This window comes from Babylonia areolata, chromosome 35 (genome assembly GCF_041734735.1).
Source record: "Babylonia areolata isolate BAREFJ2019XMU chromosome 35, ASM4173473v1, whole genome shotgun sequence".
Lineage (NCBI taxonomy): Eukaryota > Metazoa > Mollusca > Gastropoda > Neogastropoda > Buccinidae > Babylonia > Babylonia areolata.
Genome location: NC_134910.1, coordinates 5,181,243 through 5,204,254, shown reverse-complemented (window position 1 = coordinate 5,204,254; position 23,012 = coordinate 5,181,243). Strand labels below are relative to the sequence as shown.

The 23,012-nt window shown below is 42.2% G+C and overlaps 2 protein-coding genes across 2 annotated transcripts in view; both read left to right on the top strand.

Annotated features, from left to right (window-relative positions):
• LOC143277777 (uncharacterized) overlaps positions 1-1,247 on the top strand; it is a 13,590-nt gene extending 12,343 nt beyond the window's left edge. The window contains exon 6 of the mRNA XM_076582678.1: positions 1,199-1,247. Within this exon, the coding sequence (XP_076438793.1) occupies positions 1,199-1,247 (49 nt within the window). The remainder of the gene's footprint in view (positions 1-1,198) is intronic.
• Positions 1,248-12,903: 11,656 nt separating this feature from the next.
• On the top strand, positions 12,904-22,542 carry LOC143277776 (uncharacterized). The gene is made up of 5 exons (XM_076582677.1): positions 12,904-13,075; positions 16,015-16,047; positions 18,419-18,508; positions 20,718-20,742; positions 22,311-22,542. Exons 1-5 carry the CDS (start codon positions 12,904-12,906, stop codon positions 22,540-22,542), a joined length of 552 nt encoding a protein of 183 aa, XP_076438792.1.
• The last annotated feature ends 470 nt before the right edge of the window (positions 22,543-23,012 follow it).

Sequence of the window (23,012 nt, the reverse complement as noted above, 5' to 3'; positions counted from 1 at the left end):
CTCCATAAATGATGTACATAGGAATCTTGCCATCGTCCATTTTCACCACACGACCAAGACAGTGAATGCATCTCTCTTTCTTCAGGGTGTGCAGGCTGTGGATTGCAGCTCTCCCCATGATGATGTTGTTTAGAACTCTGTCCTGCAATGTGATGCTCACCATGCGTTGGAGGCAGCACATGTGGAAGTCATCGAGTTTTCGTTCTGGTCTGATATGCAGTGTCCAGAACACACTGCCGTACAGCAAGGTGCAGTGATAGGAGCCCTGTAAACCTGGATCAGTGTGTGTTCCATCAGCTTCCTGTTTGTCCATACTCTCTTTGTCAGTCTGGCTATGTTGGTAGCTGCCATGCTGATAGAATTGTTTAGCTAGATGTCAAGAGTGAGTGAGTATGAGATCGTCGAATCTAGGTACAAAGTCATGAACAGTTTCAGTTTCAGTAGCTCAAGGAGGCGTCACTGCGTTCGGACAAATCCATATACGCTACACCGCATCTGCCAAGCAGATGCCTGACCAGCAGCGTAACCCAACGCGCCTAGTCAGGCCTTGAGGAAAAAAAAGGGGATAAATAATAGATAAGCTTACACAAATAAATAAATAAATAATAACTATAATGTAAAAACAACAACAACAACAAAAAAAAAAAAAAAAAAAAAAAAAAAAAAAAAAAAAGATGATAAATAAGCAAATAGATGTAAAACATGAAGACACACATTCACATATACACCCACACATGCATAACAGATATGCACCGAACATGCAGTTTCACAGATATGAAAGCACAGTCAAATACATATAAACGTACATGAGCTCCAACACACACACACACACACACACACACACACACACACATTACCCTGCACCTCCTCTACCCCCCTCCTCCACACACTCATTTCTAGTCTACGTATCACAGCTTCCACGGCACACACACATACACACACACACACACACACACACACACACACAGATGAACACTCACTTGTACAAGCACACACACATATGCCCATATCTCCACACACATATATACAAAGATATATATATATATATATATATATATATATATATATACACGTTCCAATATCCTGTTGCTCCCACAGTGTAGGCATGCATTCACTCACATACCTCATCCTATACATGAACAGCATCTAGTTTATGGTCAGAGTCTATGCCCGATTGCATGACTTGTGTTTTGTTCAGACTGCTGGTGAGTCCAGAGTCTCACAAGCCTCACAGAAGCGGCTCTTGAGCTGTTGAAGGCTTTCAGCTGAGTGAACAGTACTGTTTCGTCGTCTGCGGAGAGATAGTCTGGTAGACATTTGAGATGAACTTGTTGTCATGTCAAAGTGGGCTGACAGAAGAGGATGAACAGAAATGTTATCATCATTTAGCGAATCGAGGAAACCATTTGCAACTTTTTAAGGGGGGCATTATCGGTCAGACGGGGGTTCCATTTTGTTCATGGTCATATATACCAAAGTAATTGGAATATTTGCAATCATTTTGGCATGCATATGTCAAAAGGGTTATATTTGTTAAAACAAATAATAAAAATATGATTTTTTTAATAAGCCTGAATTTTTTGTATATTTTATGAAAAACGATATGTCGCGTAAAAGGAAATTGGGGTGTTAGCTGGCACACTCTACATTGAATACTATGCCATGTACATGGCTCATATTTTGCAAAGATAAAGAAAACAAGTTTATCTATGGCATGTACCATTGATTTTTATGTCATCTTGACTGATTTTGAGTTTTAGCGACTCGAGTTTTGATAATTTTTTATAAAAAAAAAATCAAGTGACAAAATTTACCAAAAACAAACTACGTGTCTTACAGACAATTCTGAGGTACATACTATGGCTGATGCATTCAAAACAAGCATGCAAAATTTCTAAGCTGTAGCTTGAATATTTCTTCAGATATTGTGTTCAAAGCATGCAAAAGTGGTGATTTTCGCTAGAAGTTTATGTAAGAAAATGAAGGGTTTTTTCCTACCTGTCAACTTGTTCATGTCACTAATGTCCCCCCTGCAAGGTATGGCTGGCCCTCCCTAGCACAGTTACCATTGTGGATCAGTCTCTCCTGCCTTCTAGCCCTCCTCTCCTCCAAAGAAGCTGATTTTTGCCCGTCTCTGGGCATTTGAGATCCGCGCTGTATCCCGCCGTGTGAAGAAGTCTGTTGGAAACACACCAGGGTGGATGTCCATTGCCTCCAGCATGGCACCAAAACATGTAGCACCATCATTGAGACACTGACAGCAATGGCAAGGGCAGTTTTCACAGTTCTTGGGCCATGGTTTTTTGTTTTGGGGCAATACTTCCAAATTGTACTGTTCAGCGACTCGTTTGCATTCTGCGTATACCCCTGCAGACACTTTTTCACCAGCTACATACTCCATCTTGCCTGCATTCTCCATGCTCCTTTGCAGCAACAGTAGTGGCAGCCTTTTCAATAGTCCTTGTTGATGGTCACAGTGCTACTTATCTGAACAGGTGGTGGTAAATCCATTAGTGCGCAAAACACCTCAAGGTCTGTATGACTCCATCCAAGGGCACGCATTGAAAACTCTGCACGGCGGTTGATAGAATTTATGTTTATATTCCCAACTGGAATTTGTTTCATTTGAAGGGAACTGCTTCTGATCACTACAATGCTCATTATCACAATGAAGGCAAACTGGCTGGCTAATCCCAGACCTTTTTACTTCAAAGAGCTGGACACTACCCAGGCAAAATCCACACTTCAGCTTGGATGACAGGTTCTGGGCTAACAATCCAATGTCAACAACTCTGTAACCTGTAGGAGGTTTCATAAGTCAAAACATCTTTTTATCCTTCATCACTTCGTTTCTGTACTAAATAATAGAAAGTTCTCTCCCTTTTTGATTTTCAGTTCAGATGACAGGGGGTGGCCTTTGTTTCGATGAGGCATTTTATTTTCCCGATAGACTGTATCATCACTCGATGTCGAACCCTTTTCCTTCTTCATCACAGGTTTCTCAACAGTTCAGGAGTTTTTTCTAGCCTTAAAAAACTGGTTGCACGAAACTTGCGCTTTAGACTACCTTTTTTATTTTTTTCTTCAGAAGGCATGATGAAAAAAACAAAAGAAAAACCCCAAAAAAATAGCCAAAATAATCACTTAATTTAATAGCTTTAAAGAAGATGCCCTCCCGGGGGTTTTTAAAAAGGGGGGTAACGCGTACTAACCGTGCGTGCAGGGGAGCGGTCATTGTTCCTTTTAAAGGTGGTTAGAAGGAGAATAGTTTTTTGTTTTTTCGCCTTTTCAGAGCAAAATCTTTTTTTTTTTAGACCCCATAATTTTATGGGCCATAGCTCCCCCAACGTGGACGGAATTTAAAAAAAAACAAAAGGGATAAAATACAATAAATTTTTCTTTACAAACAAACTATTTTCTTGCTAAACCCAAAAAAAATGATTTTTGCCCAAATCTGACCCTAAAGCCCCCCCCCCCCTTTCCCCTTTTTCTCTCTCTCTCTCTCTCTCTCCTCTCTTAATCCACCAGCCGCCCTCCGCCGCCCGCCCAAAACGAAGACCACTCGATCACCCACATCCCACGTTTAAAATCACCCGTACGGCTCCTCTTTCTCCTCTACACAGAACTCGGATGTCCCGGGGTATTAATGACCCAACCTTTTTTTCCGAAATTGTGGGTTTTTTGTCAGCATTCACCTTTCAGTATAAGAGCTTCCCCTTGCAATATTTTTATGATGGGAATTGGGGGGAAATGTGTTTAACATCGTCTCTTTGCCGTTTATGGAGAGATTAAAAGAGTTATTCTCAGTTATGACCTTCTCAAACGATTTAAAATTTTTGAAGGGTTCATATTTTTAGATGGGAAAAAAAGTTGGGCCCGTTCACTCCGTTTTGACCTGAAAAAAAAACTTTAAACAAGCAATTGGTATGCAGTTACATCAGTAGACAGTTGTGCCTTTCAAGGGCTGACAAATTTTATTTGTGACCAGTTTTGGAAAAAAAAAGGAGTCCAACAGTACAAATGAATTGCATGACCCAACATAACCTTCCCAAAAGCTTTTTACGTCAAAAACAGTTCCAGGTTTTTTTTTTTTTTTTCTGGACAGCAAAGGGGTCATCAAGAGTGCACAGATGCGAGGAGTGTGTGACTGGAAAAGATTGTGACCCGCAACTCAAAAAGTCGTGGTTGAGGAATTTAATCTGATCAAACTCTCTCCTCTCTCTCTTCTCTTCTCCTGGTCTCTCTCTTCTCTTGTCTCTGTTGTTTCTCCTTCTCTCTCTCCTCTCTCTTTATTTTCCCTTTTCTAAAAGAAAGCTACTTTCCATTCTCTTCCTCTCCTCTTTATGTGTGGTGGTTTTGTGTGTGTGTGTGGTTTTGTTACATATCTCGTTTTTGTAAACACAACCAACTAAATTTAAACGAATGATATAAATAAGACATGAAAACGTATGGAAATGCAGGGGAAGGGCAAAGGTAGAGATAACGTTTCAAAACAATGTGTCCCCCCCTTTTAATGTATTCACGCTAAAACCCCGGGGGGGGGAGGGTGGTGGGGGTGGGGGGGGGGGGGGGCTCACGGTCTATCTTGAATGCGCAGATGGGAATAGTCCAAACGCGCGCGAATGTTTCCCGCAGTTGGGGGGACAAAAACAAATATCATTGTCAGGGAGCTTGTTTGCCTGACTTTTTGGCCTGCCCCTTCTGAACAGCTGCAGCATTCCTGTTTGCCTCGCACAACTTGGCGCCTTTGTGCATAGCAGCACGCCATTTGTCACGGTCCATTGCATTTTCCCCCGGGGAGTCAGGGTTGATGTCAAACGCTTTCAGAGAGACTTTGAGAGTGTCTATTGGTTTTACATGTACCCGTCATTTGGAAGCCTTTGGAACAAGTAATCAAGGATGTTTCTTCCTAAATCAGACAATAAATGCAATGGTAGGAAATTATGCTAATTTTAAAACATGATTAAATATTAGACTTAATTTTGCTCCTTGCAGTGTTCTATATCTATAAATGCAAAATGAGAAAGAAAATATCTCATTCAATGTACGTTGTCAGTTTTAAAAACGTAAAAACAAAAACAACAACATATCTTTCGTTTACCTAAATTTCTATTTGTGGCACACAAACTGGAATTACCATAAGAATAAAGAATAAAATTACCACATATCTATATATCTATGTATCTATATGTAGATAAAATATATTTTAATTATAATATATATATATATATAATATATAGAGAGAGAGAGAGAGAGGAGAGAGAGGAGAGAGAGATTAATGACTTTTTGCAGGAACAGATTTGGGCAGATTGTTGGTGGCGACAAGGACTGTGTGACAGGAGCGGCCCTGTGACTTCGATTCCGTGGGGTAGTGAGTGTAAATAATTATTTTTTATATAAATAATTATATAAGTCGAGTGAAAAAACACCAATTCATACACGCCGAGCTATGGTGTCTAAGTTTCTGTAAATATTGTAGCCAATAATCAAAAGAAAAAAAAAAACACACAAAAAAAAAAAAAAAAAACGAAGAAACTTCATAGCAATAGTGAAAAAAATTATTCTACAATATTTGTTCACACAGTATCAGTATCAGTAACTCAACGAGGCGTCACTGAGTTCGGACAAATCCATATACGCTACACTACATCTGCTAAGCAGCTGCCCGACCAGCATAAAAACCAAAAGCGCTTTCAGGCTTTTGAGAAAGGGAAAAGGTAATGATAATAGATAAATAGATAAAATAAGATAAAAGACAATAATGATAAAAGAATAAACAATAAGCAAATAAATTTTTTAAAAATACAGACACACACACGCGCGCTTTGTTTTCCAGATTATTGTTGCTATGATTGCTACTCCCCTTCTTTCAGCCTTTGAAAGACTGTGAAATGTATTGGTCTGTCTGAGCTTGTCCTGGTCTCTTTCCCAAAAAAACAAACAAAAAATACAACAACAACAACAACAAAACAACAACCAAATCAAATTCATTGCTAATTCTCAATTGGTGGTTCTCATTCTCACGCTGGAGCAGTTCCAACTGCCGATTCTAAAGAATTTTGTTGACAGCCACTCTGCTTTTTGTCATTCTGCTACCAAAGCATAGTCTGTCCCACCTCTTTTGCCACGCCTGTTTGAATTTTGGGGATCTGCATGTATGTCTTGTGCAATGCAGCTGATCCGTTGTGTTAGGGTAGCTATTAGATACACATGATATTGTTAAAATGTATGTATGCAGTGTGTGTGTGTGTGTGTGTGGTGTTGTGTGTGAGTCATATTTTGGTGTGTGTATGTAACATAGATGTAATGTTTTAAGTTAACAAAGCGTTTTTGTAAAGCACCTAGAGCAGATTTCTTGGATAGTGTGCTATATAAGTATCCATTATTATTATTATGATTATTATTATTATCATCCCGAAGGGTTTGTTCTATAGGGGGCTTGAGGGAAAATTTCGGTCGCCCTGACAGAGCCTCTTATCAGGAAAGGGCAATGTGTGGAGTCCGTCAGCCTGGCGTCGCCCGAGCCACGCATACAGTTAGTGACTGTTTAACTCATCAGTACGGCCAGTCCTCTCTTCTCCTTACACAGACCCCTCGGATGTCAAATGGGTATTGAATGACCCAACCCTTTTGCTTCCGTCGTGAATTGTGGTATTCTTTGTCAGCATTCACCTCTTCAGTTAAGAGCCTTCCTCTTGCATATTTTGATGATGGTAACTGGGGTGGAAACGCTGTTAACGTCGTCTCTTTCGCCGTATGAGATGAGAGTTTAACCCAACAGCCATTCATCCCTTCGTACTGTATGAAAGCCGTGGGATTGGAGATTTTCGTCAGTTTGTCTCCTCTAAGGGTGTGTGTGTGGGGGGGGGTGGGGGGGGGTGTGGGGGGGGGGGGGGGGGGGGGGTGATCAGGTATCATTCGGTAAAGTTCGTACTTATTGACAACTAAGTTTCCTTTTTGATTGAATTTTTTCAAAAAACACTTACTTTATCCTTAGACTTGCACTTTGATCGAAAACGGTGTCGCCGTCCCGTGTTTGCTCCTCCAACATGGACTCCTGGCAGTCGGCCCCGGTGCTAAATTTTTTCAACTGAGGGGTGACATTTGGTAAAATTTGCGTGGCTTTTACCCTTGGTGGCAAGGGTTTGGAAATTTTTATATTCAATATTTTCCCCCCGTCCCCCTGTCATATCCGTTCCGGTCTGTTTGCCGTCCTGCCTGTCCCCCCTGCCTGCCCCTCCGACCCGTCCTGTCCCCCCCCGTCCCCGACCTTTCCCGCCTTTCCCTGTCCCGTCCTCCCGACCTGTTTTCCGCCTGTCCGTCCCCCGCCTGTTCCCCGCCCCGTCCGACCTTCCTGTCCCCGTTGTTGTCTGTCCGCCTGTCCTGCCGGGGCCCTTTCCCCTCCTGACCTTCCTGTCCCGTCCCCCTGACCGTCTGCCCCGTCCTGCCCCCCCCCCGTCCCCTCCTAATTTTCTGGGCGTCCTGCCTGCCTGTTCCCCCCCTGACCTGCCTGTCCCTCCTGTCCCTGTCCCCTCCTGACCTGTCCGCCCTCCCCTCCTCCTGTCCCCCGACCTGTCCGCCGCCCCCTCCTGTCCTGCCGTTTCCTGCCCGTCCCGTCCTGACCCCCTGTCCGCCCCTTTGGGCCTGCCGTCCTCCTGTCCTGCCCGCCCGCCTGTCCCCCGTCCTGCCCGTCCGCCGTCCCGTCCCGTCCCGTCCTGACCCTGGCCGGTCCCGTTCTGACCGTCCCTGGTCCTGTCCTGACCCGTCCTGACCTGTCTTGGACCTGTCCTGTACTGCCCTGACCCGTCCTTACTGTCCTGTCTGACTTGTCTGTTTCAGACTGGACCTGAAAGGAACTGCAGTGGCCCCAACAGAATCGCCTGCAGGAGTGGTACTTTCTGTGACTTTCTGGATCAGTGCAGTAAGTGGGTCATAAAGACTGTTGTCTCTGAATCTCTGTCTCCCCCACCCCCCACCCCCACCCCCTCGCTCCTCTCTCCCTTCCTCCTGCCTCTCTCTCTCTTTCTTTCTTTCCGATATTTCAGTGACAGGAGCACTATCTCACCCACTCAGTACCGTGCTTTTCTCTATCCACACGATTTTGCTAACCTTGTTACCCCGTTAACACTGTGGGGACAACCTTTAACAAAAATTAAAAGGCAGGATCAGGACAGCGCAAAGTCTGTTGTGCGATAAGAAATTTCCCCAAGTCTGTGATCGCTCACACAACCCAGTGCAGGAGTTGCACTGAGGCAGAGATTCACATAATCACATTCACACACACACACACACACACACACACACACACACACGCACACACACGCACGCAGCGCGCGCGCCGCACGCACGCACGCACACACACATACACACACACACACACACACACACACACACACACACACACACACACTACGCAGACATGCACATACATTTGTATGAATGGTCGCACGATTTGTTGCATGTAATTGTTGTAGTATGTACGTTCCTCTGTGTGTGTGTGTGTGTGTCGGGGCTGGTGTACGTTTATGTGTATCTGTTTGTGCTTTCATATCTGTGAAACTGCATGTTTGTCGCATATCTGTTATGCATGTGTTTGTGTGTGTGTGTGTGTGTGTGTGTGAATGTGTGTCTTCATGTGTTACATTTATCTGCTTATTTGTTTATTTATCATCATTATTGTCTTTTTTTTTTTTTTATTTCCATTTATTGTTATTATTTTTTTTCGTTATTTATTTATTTATTTTTCACAAGGCCTAAGCGTTGGGTTACGCTGCTGGTCAGGCATCTGCTTGGCAGATGTGGTGTAGCGTATATGGATTTGTCCGAAAGCAGTGACGACTCTTTGAGCTACTGATACTGATACTGATGCTGTTTCTGTAGCTGACTTGCATAGATATTTTTTGACGGGGCATGGCATTTTCATAAGGACAGGGGTCACTCCTCAAATGAAAAAAAAAAAAAAAAATTATCAGAACGTCCTGAGATTGCTAGTGCTTTTTTTTCTTTTCTTTTTCGTGAAGGGATTTTCTTTTTTTTTCTGTTTTATCCCTGACCAATGATTTTTTGCAATGAAAGAATAAGGGTTTGTTTCACTGTACGCAACTTGCGTGCGCGCTTGTATGTGTGTGCGTGTGTGCGTGTGTGTGTGTGTTGTGTGTGTGTGTGTGCGAGCGCGCCCGTGTGTGTGTGCAGATCACGGTGTCGGTGATGTGTGTAACGGAAGCCTAACAGACCAGTGCGTTGCTGGGGCCACGTGCGAGGAATCTAGGTGTACCTGTGATTTGGAGATCTCTCATGTCTATGGCGCATCATGCGGTAGCTCTCTCTCTCTCTCTCTCTCTCTCTCTCTCTCTCTCTCTCTCTCTCTCTCTCTCTCTCTCGTAAAGCCGCCGGGCCAGGTGGAATCATTGGGAACTATTTAAGTATGGATGTAAAACTGAATTGATTTTAGATTTCTTTGTAACGTTTTTCAATGTTCTTTTCGATAAAGGAATTGATCCCCTAAACTGGACTGAGTCTATTGTTCTCCCTCTGTATAAGAAAGGAGATGTAAATAATCCAAGTAATTACCGAGGTATCTCTATCTGCGACGCAGCTAGTAAGATATATAGCACAATTATTAATCACAGACTGCAAGATTGGGTTGAAAATAATAACATTACTGGAGAGTATCAAGCTGGATTCAAACGCAATTATTTTACTGTAGATCATATGTTTACTTTGATGGCATTTATACAAAAACAATTTTCATTTAACCGTAAACTATATGTTGCTTTCATTGATTTTGAAAAAGCTTTTGATTCCATAAATAGAAGTATATTATGGCCTATTCTGTTAAAATATGGAGTGAGAGGGAAATTACTTAAGTGTATAATGAGTATGTATGATTGTGTGAAGATTAGAGTTAGGTGTGGGGGGAGGATGACTGACTATATACAGTGCACAAGCAGTGTAAAACAAGGTGACGTTTGTAGTCCTATTTTGTTTTCTCTCTTTATTAATGAATTGACCCATGAAGTTGTAAATAATGGTAGACATGGCGCACAATTCTCTACAGATCTTTTACAGTTATTCATTCTGCTTTTGGCAGATGATGTTGTTTTAATGTCTGAAACAGTAATTGGTCTTCAAACACAACTTAATCGTCTACATAGAGCAGCTACAGCTCTGCAGTTAAATGTGAATATGTCCAAAAGTAACATCATTGTATTTAGAAAGGGTGGGTATTTGGGAGCGAGAGAACATTGGGTCTATGAAGGAGTAGCTATGCCTGTTGTGAATATATATAAATACTTAGGTCTTTATTTTTCAACAAGACTGAGTTTTACTGTCGCTTGTAAAGATCTTGCAAGCAGAGGAAAGCGTGCGGCATTGTGCATTATGCAAAAGTTATCTAGTTTAGGTAATCAATCTTTTGAAGTGTTTATTAGATTATTCGACTCTCAAGTTCAACCTGTTACTCAATATGGCGCAGAAATATGGGGTCTTGATAATGCTGCAATGTATTGTGAGAAAGTCCATTTGTTTATGTTAAAGAAATTTCTGAAAGTATCAATAAAAACTCCAAATGATTTGATATATGGTGAAACAAATAGGTATCCAATACATCTGAACTCAGCTGTGAGGTGCATCAGGTACTGGCTGAAATTAACACGATTAGATGAATCAAGATTACCCAGAAAAGCTTATAATATGTTGTGTGATTTGGATGTAAGGGGCAAGATTAATTGGGTAACAAAAGTGAGAGTTAAACTCTATGAAATAGGTATGGGATTTGTTTGGCTTAATCAAGGGGTGGGGGATATATCAGGATTTATTCGTAGTCTCCGCACCAGACTAATTGATTGTAGATGGCAAGAATGGAATGCTCATGTGCAAGAAAGTGATAGATTTCATGTGTATTATCAGATCAACTCTTTACATTGTGTCCCAACGTATTTATCCATGAATTTGGCAAAACATTTAAAATATGTCATGACAAGATTTAGGTTTGGGCTTTCAGATATTGCAATTCATCATTTTCGATACACACAGCATAGTGATCATGATCTTATTTGTCCATTGTGCACAAAGGCAGAAGAAAACGAATTACATTTCATGTTTTGTTGTCCAAAGTTATGTGAACTAAGATATAATTTCATACCCCAGAAATATTACTCTCAGCCTTCTATGTTTAAACTAGTTTTGCTTATGATGTCACGTCGTGAAGAAGAAGTCAGACAGTTTGCAACTTATCTACACAAAGCATTCAAAATCCGGTCATTTAGTTGTTCCTGATTATCAATCTAGGTATTGTTTTGTTTTATTGTATCATATACTGTATGTCATAATGTTTTCGAAATAAGTTTACACACCACCCCTTCATAAGGGGCGAAGGCCCTTTTTGAATAAACCATCCGAATCTCTCTCTCTCTCTCTCTCTCTCTCTCTCTCTCTCTCTCCATGCACACACACGCACGCACGAACACAAGTCCACACACAAACACAATTGCACACACACACACACACACACACACACACACACACACACACACACACACACACACGTATAATGCCGTTTAGTGCTACCACTAGTGACGTACACACGGAAAAACACAGACTGTTTGTTCATACACTCACCTACATGCATCATCAGTCCGTCCACCCATCAGTCACTTCATTCATTCAACCATTCATCCTCCCATTCATTCTATTTATGTATTTTGCACGTGCCTGTATTTTCCGGGTGTCTGATATAATACCATCAGTACAGTTTCCAGTGAAAATTTGTTTTGCATATCTCGGGATGTGGGGATACTTGTATGGATGTTTGCCTGAAGGTTTATATCAATGAGAGAAAGAACGAACGAACGAACATTTTTATTCAATAAAGGCTGTGGCCCCTCATGAAGGGGATCAGTGAACACAAATTGTCACATTCCAGAACAATGTAGAACAGAAAACATTTAACTACAATTCTAGCAATGCACATGCACACACAAAAAGCACAATTAATCACATATCAAACTGTGGATTTTGAATGCCTTATACAAGTATATAGCGAACTGTTTTACAATGGTTTCATTTGTTGATGACATTAGCAAGGAAAGTCTAAACAGAGATGGATGTCTATGATATTTTTTGTGTGGAATTAACTGTAGCCTCAGATCATTTAAGGCAGGGCAACGTAACACGAAATGAAGTTCATTTTCTTCAGCCAGCACATCTGTACAAGGGACAAATAATATCGTGACCATTCAATTTACTATAACGATGACGTGTGTGTGTGTGTGTTTTTGTTGTTGTTGTTTTTTTCGTGTGTGTGTGTGTGTGTTTGTGTGTGTGCCGCGGAAGCAGCGATACATAGACTAGAAATGAGTGTTTGGAGGAGGGGGGTAGAGGAGGTGCAGGGTAATGTGTGTGTGTGTGTGTGTGTGTGTGTGTGTGTGTTGGAGCTCTTGTGCGTTTATATGTATTTGACTGTGCTTTCATATCTGTGAAACTGCATGTTTGGTGCATATCTGTTATGCATGTGTGGGTGTATGTGTGAATGTGTGTCTTCATGTTTTACATTTATTTGCTTATTTATCATCATTGTTGTCTTATCTATTTATTTATTTATTTATTATTATTATTATTCTGTTATCATTGTCATTACTACTGCCTTTTTTATATCATAATTATTATTTATTTATTTATTTATGTAAGCTTATCAATTATTTATTCACCTTTTTTTTTCTTTCTTTTTTTTTCCTCAAGGCCTGACTAAGCGCGTTGGGTTACGCTGCTGGTCAGGCATCTGCTTGGCAGATGTGGTGTAGCGTATATGGATTAGTCCGAACGCAGTGACGCCTCCTTGAGCTACTCAAACTGATGACGATGACAATGAGAGAGAGAGAGAGAGAGATGATGATGATCATGACCATGGTTGTGATGGTCATGATAAGGAAACAGCTGATGTGCTTATCAACAGAGCCCAAGAAAGGAATGCCTAAGGGAAGCTGTGACCTGGCCTGTGACGTGGACCACAGTGACTGTGTTGACGGCATCTGTCAGTGTGATGGTTCCTTCAAACCTGATCGACAGTTTAAATGTGGTAAGATTGTGTTTTTTGGTGCGTGTGTGTGTGTGTGTGTGTGTGTGTGTGTGTGTGTGTGTGTGTTTTAACCCGTCTCTTTGTCAGCGACTGTCTTTGTGTTTTGCTTTGCCCCTTTCTCTGTTTCTCTCTAAACATGCCCCTAAACATGTTATTATTCATTTATAGAAAAAAAACAACAACAAAAAAACAAAAAACCCACTATTATAGGATATGTTATTTGATGATAATTTGATAGATACACACGGTTGTGTGTATGTGTATGCAAAAATATTTATTCATTTTGGATGGTCAAGCTGACCGATGTTATCAGCTGTTTTACGTCTGTCTCATTTTCTGTATATGCATTATTATGTGTGTGTGGTGAGAATATTGATTTATAATATTATTATGTCTGTTTGCTTGATCTTATGTCTCCTGATAATGTATTGTTCCCCCCTGTCACAAGGACTGTACAGTCAATGACAGTAAAACATCAAAGCGTCAAAAAAGCGTCTAAACATGCCCCCAGGCCACCACACATACACCCCCCCACTCTTCAAAATTCGAATAACACAGGAAATATTCCCTAACAGATGATCAATATATACAAACAAGATCAGGAAAATTTGTTTATGAATGCTGCTGCAATTTACTGCATTAACTGATTGATTAATTGTGTGTTTTTCATTCATTGATTTATTTACCATTGCACTTGTGTCTTATAAACCTTACGGTTTCATGACAATAAAATCTATTCTATTCTATTCTATTCACACACACACACACACACACACACACACACACACACACAGAGACACACACTATACATACACACACACACCCCCCTCCCCACCCCCAAATCAACTCAGCCAGAGAGGGATTTCAGTGGGTTCCGTACCCCTACTGTGACCAGTACCCTCCCACGAGGGCAGACCTGGCAGGCAGCTCCGTTCAGCAAGAGACTCCTGATTTATATCTCACTGGTCTCAGGCCCAACGTGATCATGTTTGCTTTCTCCGCTTACTGATCCTGTGCACAGTGGTTTAGAAAACAAGCCAGGTTGGAGAGTTCACAACCTGATCATGCCCAAGTGGCCGGCCCTACCTTTGGTACCCGACTCTCACGTTACTTCGTAAGGTCAGACTAGAGCTGTTGAGCGATCAGTTATCCGCCATTCCACCCCCCAGATACTTCATCTGCATGTGTGGATGCTGTGCAGTACGGAATGCTTCCATCAGATTTAAAGCTTTCTGCACTGCAGACAGCCTAACTGTTCTCGCCAGAGGCACCTCCTCAGTCCTTAAGGCGTTGACTCTGGTTCGAGGCTGGGACTTGGTTTTGGTATGAATCCCATTGGTGCAACTCGCAGTTCTGCCTAGTGACCAGCCGCCGTGGCGAAGTGGTTAGCGTCGCGGACTGACGGCTTGGAGGATGCGGGTTCAAATCCCAGTGGAGGTGGGTTTTTCGGCGTGCGGCCGGCTCCTACCCAGAGGTGAGAGTCCTATAGGCTTAAATGGGAAGACTGGGACCACACAGTCGAGTATCATCCACTTCACGGATGTGTCTTTGGGTATGTTGCTCAAATTTCCTGACCAACACTGCAAGTATGTATCTATCAGGCCTGGTCATTAGCGGGATATCATTATGGCAGGAAGCGTAGAGTATAACCTTGCCGCATAGTCCCAAACCTGATGGACCCCATAGCAATATCATCATCATCATTGTTCTCCTCTTCCTCCTTCATCATCGATACAAGAAAGTCCCAGATTATGTAGCTTTTTATGCCCTGATCTCATGGTGACCTCAGTTTCGATAAAACTCCACTTCCGCATTGGGGCGAGTCTTGTCAAGGTCTTCAGTGTCGGCAGATTCATCGGGGACTGCCGTTGGAGGGACGTGGTGGCAGTCTCAACTCTGGGGGAGACGCTCACAGTCTGGCTCCGTTTCTAAGTCATTATTGTCGTCAGTAGGGGGTTTAGTAGGTGGTGTCCTAATTACTTTAAATCAGAACAGGCACTACCGAACACCACCGAAGTGACTCAGCAGAAGTGCAGGGTCTCCTCTGTTGTGTGACCTCCTGGCGACCTAACATCGATGGTTCCCCGTGGACTGCCGGCACTTGATCGTCGAAGACGAAGCCGGGTGTGGCTGTGTTTAAGGGGTTCAAAATGAGTGGCGTGAGAGTAATGCCACTGAAACAGTGCACTTGATGCAGCAGCAAAAAACAAAACAAAACAACCCAACCTCCTAGTAACTGTTGTAGCATGCAGCTCAGAAACTGGCTCACTGCTCCAAGGGGTGGTATGGCTCGAAGGTAGAGATCAGCAGTTTGCACTACGATGAAGCAGCTGAAAGGTCCTTCTTTTAAGTGCAGTTCTTTCTCAGAGAGATCCAGTGGGGATTCAGTCACAGAGTCTTGCACCCCGAGGAGAATTTCCCTGCATGCCTCAATCATTTAATTTTATTCCCTTGAACATGATCACCCTCAGGATCATTCACAGGGATGGTTCCATCACATTTCGTTAGAGGTTCCCCCTCCATCACTGAGAAACCTTAGTGGGTGAAGACAGAATTCATGTCCTACAAGATAAATATCGCAGCAGACGTTTATCTCCGGGAGATTTTCTCATTTCGATCAATGGCTTCCAGCACACTGTGCCTCTTTGGCAAGTTCTGGAGAAAACCTTCTGGCGTTCAGAAAATTCCGTCATCAACTTCTATATCAGGGATTTCCGAACGAACGAGACCGATGGTTCTATAGAGGTTTCCTTTGTCTCAGCTAACTCAGCTGTTACTGTAAAAGACTGTCCATGCAATCCAATAAAGCTTTTACCTCTCCTTTGGCTTTAGGTGGGTTTCACACGAGTATTTCGCTCTACATTTGACATGAAATATATACCTAGCTCCTACTCTGATTCGTGGAAATGCAGTGACAATGCATACTTGTTTTGTCACAGTGGGCCGTTCAACGGAAGATGGGAACAGTAAAGGTCAGCTTTTTTCTTGACATTCTGTTTGTCTATCTATTTGTCTGTCCGTGCGTCTGTATGGCTGAATGGCTAACTAAATGCTTGACTGTGTGTCTGTCTCTTAAAAGGCTTCAGTACTACCTGAATAATGGTACTAAAGTCTTTATGTTATGTATGGGGTTATTTTTGTCTGACTGCAACGAACTTTGGTAGATAAACAGAGTGTATAATGCGATTTTACAATATATCGTTGTTTTTAGGTTTAGTGATCTAGAAAGCATGTTATTAGCAACATTCTGTGATATGCATATTTTGTTCTATTTATAGTAAGACTTGAATCATTTAAAACCATTGCATTTATTGTAACACGTTTTAAAAAAAAATATTGGTTGCCATCACCATATCAAAATAAGATTTAGAGAGAGACAGAGAAGCAGACAGGCAGGTAGACATATAAATATATGAAACAGCAACATGAGATAATAGGAACTTCCACACTGTTGTAATCCATGTGTTCTTTGCAATAAATAACCCAGTCTGTTTGCAAGCACTTAAACAAATGTTGCATATTCCTATATTTTGCAGCTGAACTTTCTTCCATGCTGAACAGCATATGATTTGGACGAACTGTACAAAAAATGATAATTCACCACAACACAACCCCTGAAAAAACCCAATAGCGCTGCCATGTTGGTGGTAAATGTCCACTTTGTCTCCAAGAAATCAAACACAGGTATATCGTTTTCCCTTCCTCCATCACTCAGAATGTTGCAGTAACATGTAGGAAATTTGAGAGCGTTAGCTCCTACAAAGATTTAATTAATGCCATGCTCCTCACAGACATTTACTTTTTCCCCTCTTTTTTTGAGAGGTAGCAAGTGTCAACGGTGTAGCTTCTTCAAAACATAACAGGAAGAGAGATCCTGACTTACCCAACTCATGACTTCACATCTCCCATGCACACGATAAACACCAACATAAAAAATGACAAAACCACATAACAAGGACATATAACACTCACAAATGTTCTTCAAAACTGGAGCCACCCATACAGTTCCCCGCGCGATATAACATCAATAGCACCCCAAAGAGACACACACTGTGGCTATCAGTTGTTGTTTTGACCCTCGTCCTGTGATCAAGACAAGGTACATGTGTTCTCGCCGAAAAAGGGCAATGAATCATCACACACACACGCGCGCGCTCGCGCACGCACATACACAGAACACATTCAACCTGCACTGCAAAGTGTCAGGTTTAAAGTTGAAAATAACCCTGACATGTGCGCACAGCATGAAGGCCTTAATTTTTTTTAAAAAAATTTAAAAAGCACCAAAAAATTGGAGAAAAGGAAAAGAAAAGAAAACTAATTTATGAAAAGTGAGCATTCGAAATCAGAAATAAGAAGCTAAAAAAAAAATTTAAAAAAAATTAAATGATAATCAGTGCGAGCTTTCTCCCCCTCACTCAAGTTACTGTCTGTAGTGAAGCAGACGACACAGTACGAGACACGGCTTAGCGTTGTTTTTCCGCCCATTCGTTAACGCTGATCTGTCTGTCTGAAGTCTGATAAAGACTTTATCGCGACGATTTTGCCGTTCTGTGCTTTCATCATCATTCCCGTTCCCATTTATAGTCCACGCTTCTTGATACAAAGTTACGTCACTCTTGACTGTGTACAAGAGAGAATAGGCTCTCAGTGTTAATTCTTCTGGGATCACTGTTTTGGGCCTTTCACAAATTTTTACATGCATGTAATACCGAGTCGCGAAGTTGTTGCAACGAAAACGTACATTATACTTCTGTTTGTGGCGTCATTGTTGGAACCCATGTCTCTGGGTCAAATTCTGTGAACGGCTTCAAGATCTTCACATCGCAATTTCACTTCTTGGAAATCTACTGAAGTAGTGGACACACACAGCTTCTTAAAGACCCTGGGGATGAAGCATTATTTCAAATACTCCAGTTATCCATCAGTCTCATTTACTTTGTGATTTCTTCCAGTGTGCGTATGTTTTCTGCACGTCATTTCCAACTACCAGGGTAGATCAAAATGTTACCGGCCTTACCAAGAAGAAATGTCAATGACTGTAAAACATGAGCACCATTATAAACTAGAATCTCTTCAAAGGTTATTGTTAAATAACAAATATCTGTCTAGTTGCCAAGGGTAGCGAAAAAGCAGAAGTGGACAAAAAGGGAGCCCGTTCTGTAATGAAGTATAGCAGAAAAAAAAGACCATGAACTGATGTTTTGGGGTTTTTTTGGTGTGTGTGGTTTTTTTTTAATTTTGTTGTTGTTGTTGTCGTTGTTTTTTGGTTTTTTTGTTTTTTAAAGTAAGATGGATTGCATGTAAGCGACGAAGATTGCATGTGTTCTTTGCGTGTTACAGAACTGTCCATAATCCCCATTTTAGTGGCTGCTTCACTTGCTCTGCTTGCAACGGTCGTGTTCCTTCTGCTCAGGCGTCATAGAAACCGTGGTAAGTGTGTGTGTGTGTGTGTGTTTGCTGCCACGGCATCTGCATCATTTCAGTAGATTTACTTCCAAGCCGCTCATTCGTCCGTCATAGACAGCCACACTCGTTTGTCGCAGTCCTAGCATCAGCAGTGTACAGGGAACCGTCTGAGACTCATACAGCAGAGACACTGCATTTCCTCCCAGTCACTTTGGTTATGGTCTGTAGTGCCCGTTGTTATTCAATGTATTTAGGTCACTACCTACTCTACTAAGACCCTACTGATGACAAGAAAAATGCTTAGTTTAACTCACTTGGGACGGATAGTTTTCTCCCTTGCTTTTTACCTATGGACAGCCAATTTGTAAGGGTTTGGGGAAAAAAAATCACAAAAATACAAAACATGAAGCAACTGAATGAAACTCACTGTACTTGACCCACTGACCTATCTCCCCTCGTCATGTGTGCGCCCACCTCCCTCCCTCTTCACTGCCCTCCGAATCTTGAGTCAGCGTCAGTACCTTCTTGCTGGTAGCTTTCTTCACTACATATACTTTATTCAACATCTTCATCATCCTCGTCGATGTCGGAACCTTCAGTTTGAAGCATTTCAATGGCTTCAGCAGCTGAAAAAAGCCGCTGTCGTGACCAGTTTTGTTCCAAACATTGCCATTGTATCGCCTGTGACGCCGTTTTCGATAATTATGCAGATTAGCTTGTCATGTGGGGTGCCGAAGTCAGTCGCCCGCCGGCGAGTGTGTTGTTACGGAATCTCACGACGAAGCTATCCATTGGACCCTTGACACATTCGCAATTACCGGTGTAGCTGTGATTGTTACGCTACCTCATAAAGAAAACGTGGACACGTTTTTGATAGTCGAAACCGCTGTCGCGTTCCGTCACCCGGAACCTCGCCTTACGTCAGGAACCCTCTAGCATGAAGACCACCAGTACGACCCTCCAGCATCAGTCCCCCACGAATCTGCCTCCATCGAACTCCATGACAGAATCACAAGCATGGAAGTAGAGGGGGGGAACGGAACAGGTCACCATGAGAGCAGGGCATAAAAGACAACAAATCTTGGGACAGTTTTATTTACATGTGTTGATGATGAAGCTAGAGGAGTGTGACGGTAATGCTGCTGTGGAGGTCCTTTTATGACTCACTTGTGTAAACAAAGAGAGTCTATGTTTTAACCCGGTGTTCGGTTGTCTGTGTGTGTGTGTGTGTCCGTGTGTCTGTGTGTCTGTGGTAAACATTGACATTTTCTCTGCAAATACTTTGTCAGTTGACACCAAATTTGGCATAGAAAAAGGACAAAATCAGTTCCTTTCCAGTCATCTTGTTTAAAACAATATTGCACCTCTGGGATGGGCACAAAAAAATAAAAAAGAAGCCTAATTATATGCAAACTGCATTTACTTTATATTTATATTTTTTGTATTCTCTAAACTTGGCACTTTGACTCTGATATTCTGACCCAACAACAAGAGCAGTCATTATTATTATTTTTTGTTCAAACAGGAACTTCTTTTGCTAAGCATGGAATTTTTATCTATTTTGCAAACGTTTTGGTGCAGATAGTAAAAAAGGGAAATTACTCTGTAATTAATGCTAGGGGACTTAATTTATCACAAGTGAGTCTTGAAGGCCTTGTTAGATTTTGGACTGCATGACAAGCCTTCACTCTACGGCACCTTTCATGTTAACCCTTTCACCGCCAAGCTCGCATTTATGCACAGGCGTGGTAGAGGACCCATGTCACTGAAAGGTGGCAATTCATTAGTCTGTTATCCATGAACCTACTGCTCTTAATGTTCGGTGGTAGGATAGGCCATATTTTCTATACATAGCAGGGGAAATCCCCAGATATTCTTAGCCACTGTCTTTTCTGTGTTGATACCACAAGGGAATTTTGTACTCTAAATTGACTGGCGGTGAAAGGGTTAAACAGGCCCGAGAGATACAGAGACTTGAAACACACCCAAAGACGCTTCCTTGAAGTGGATGATACTCGACAGAGCTGTTCCAATCTTACAATTTAAGCCCACAGCACGACACACAAAGGGCAGGAACGGGCCGAGGGCCGAAAAATAAATTCTGCCAGAATTGAATACGCGTTCTCCAAGCCGTTAGACCGCAACGATAATTGTGTGTGTGTGTGTGTGTGTGTGTGTGCATGTCAGTGTTCTGTATGCTTGAAGTAATTGTGCGTGTATAATTCTTTTTCAGCTCGGGCTGACATTAAGGCGAAAGGGTAATCCCCTCATCTCTCTTTCATTCTATCTCTGTGTGTGTGTGTGTGTGTGTGTGTGTGTGTTTTGTTTTTCTTTTTGTGTGTGTGTGTGTATGTTTGTGTGTGTGTGTGTTTGTTTGTGTGTGTGTGTGTGTGTGTGTGTGTGTGTGTGTGTGTGTCCTTGTCCTTTAGTCTCTTTCCTATGCCCCTATGTCTCTGTGTCTCTCCGCCTCTGTCTGTCTACCTGTTTGTCTGCATGCCTGTCTGTCTGTCTACCTGTTTGCATGCCTGTCTGTCTGTCTACCTGTCTGCATGCCTGTCTGTCTGTCTGCCTGTTTGCATGCCTGTCTGTCTGTCTACCTGTTTGCATGCCTGTCTGTCTGTCTGCTTGTTTGTCTGCATGCCTGTCTGTCTGTCTCTCGCAAACTGAAGTGCTTTGCATTGTGTGTGTGTGTGTGTGTGTGTGGTGCATATCTGAATTGGCTGTTAAGGTGTTGTACCAAGTATAATTATAACTGATATGAATTAGCCGATCATCTGACATGTCTAATGACTGATAGACATTAGCCATTCATCTGATGTTTCTAATAGCTGATATGAATTAGCCAGCCATCTGATGTGTCCAATACCAGATAGAAATTAGCCAATCATCTGATGTGACTAATAACTGATAGAAATTAGCCAATCAGCTGACATATCTTTAATGTGAAGGAGCAAATATTTTAAACCAACTCATGTTTGCCCCCACCCCACCCCCACCCCCTTCTCTCTCTTATATATATATATATATATATATATATATATATATATATATATATATATATATAAAGGATCACGTTACGTCAATTTCACTTGGTACCCACCCAGTACAAAATCCAGTACAAACTTGCCATATTGGCTTGTCGCCACTTCGAGGGATCTCCCACATCTTACTTATCCTTTGTCCTTTATACTTACACTCCTTCCCGTTCTCTCATGTCTTCTGCTGAAAAGCTCCTTCGAGTCCCCAAAGCCTCTTCAAAGACATTTGGCCAAAGAGGCTTTCAGTATCCATCACCTTCTGTGTGTGATTCCCCTCCTCTGGATCTTGGTCACATACCGACACTGTCGTCTTCCAAAACCAACTTGAAAACCCTTTAAGCTTTTGGGTGTGATGAAGCATTGCTGATTGCCTGCGTTCTTACTCCTTCTGCCCACGCCACTTTACCCTGTGCTGAAATCATCATGTAGTGTGTGTGTGTGTGTGTGTGTTGGGGGTGTGGGGTGGGTGTTTGTGTGTGGGTGGGTGTTTGTGTGTGGTTGAGTGTCTGCGTGTGCGCGAGCATGTGTGTGCACATGTGTGCGTGTGTACAGTATTTTTGTCTTGTGTGTGTGTGTGTGTGTGTGTGTGTGTGTGTGTTCACATATGCAATATGTAGTATTGTCTCAGTGTGTGGTTACACATACATGTGTCGTATTTTCATGTGCAGAGGTATGTTATCATGCACTATTGTATATGTATTGTTTCATGTCAGGCACGATATAAGTATCATTTTATTTTCCAGAGGGCTGAGTGCATATATAAAATATGGCTGTTGTTTTTTTTCCAGGTCTGCTTCCCTGAAAAATATAGAGAAACTGGGAGAAGACGTTAGCGCCATGATTGAAGCCAATGCAGCATATACAGCAGACACTTCCACGGTACCAGGTTCCGAGGAAGCCCCTTCCACATCCGTAGCACAAAACGATGCCCCCGAGGAAGAATCCTCAGCAGCTGAATCAGAAGCTGAACCTGAAGCCGAATCTGAAGCTGAAGCTGAAGCTGAATCAGACAGTGATTAAAATAAATTCCAGAGAACACACACACACACACACACACACACACACACACACACTCATTCACACACAACACACACGCATACGCACACACACACACACACACACACACACTCATTCACACACAACAAACACACACACACAGAGACACACACACACACTCGCACACTCATTCACACAAAACACGCACATACACACACACAAACACACACACGCACGCACGCACGCACACACACACACACACACACACACACAGATTTCTCAAAGGTAAAGTCGGTCATCGGCTTATCGGAGACCTATCAGTCTTACAAACACAGATTATAAGATACCAACTAAAAGTCTGTTTGGAGGGCCGTGTCATGTTCTCAGTAAACTGAGCAATGAGCAATGCATGTAGGATGCATCAAATGTAGAAAGATTTCAACAAGCGTCAGGTCCATTGCTAACGTCATAGAAAATCAAAGTCAGGCTGGTAG

Coding starts and splice junctions, on each gene's coding strand:
- LOC143277776 (XM_076582677.1), top strand. CDS start 12,904: ATGGTTGTGATGGTCATGATAAGGAAACAGCTGATGTGCTTATCAACA. Junction 16,048..18,418: donor GGAAGATGGGAACAGTAAAG/GTCAGCTTTTTT, acceptor TGCGTGTTACAG/AACTGTCCATAATCCCCATT. Junction 18,509..20,717: donor CAGGCGTCATAGAAACCGTG/GTAAGTGTGTGT, acceptor ATTCTTTTTCAG/CTCGGGCTGACATTAAGGCG.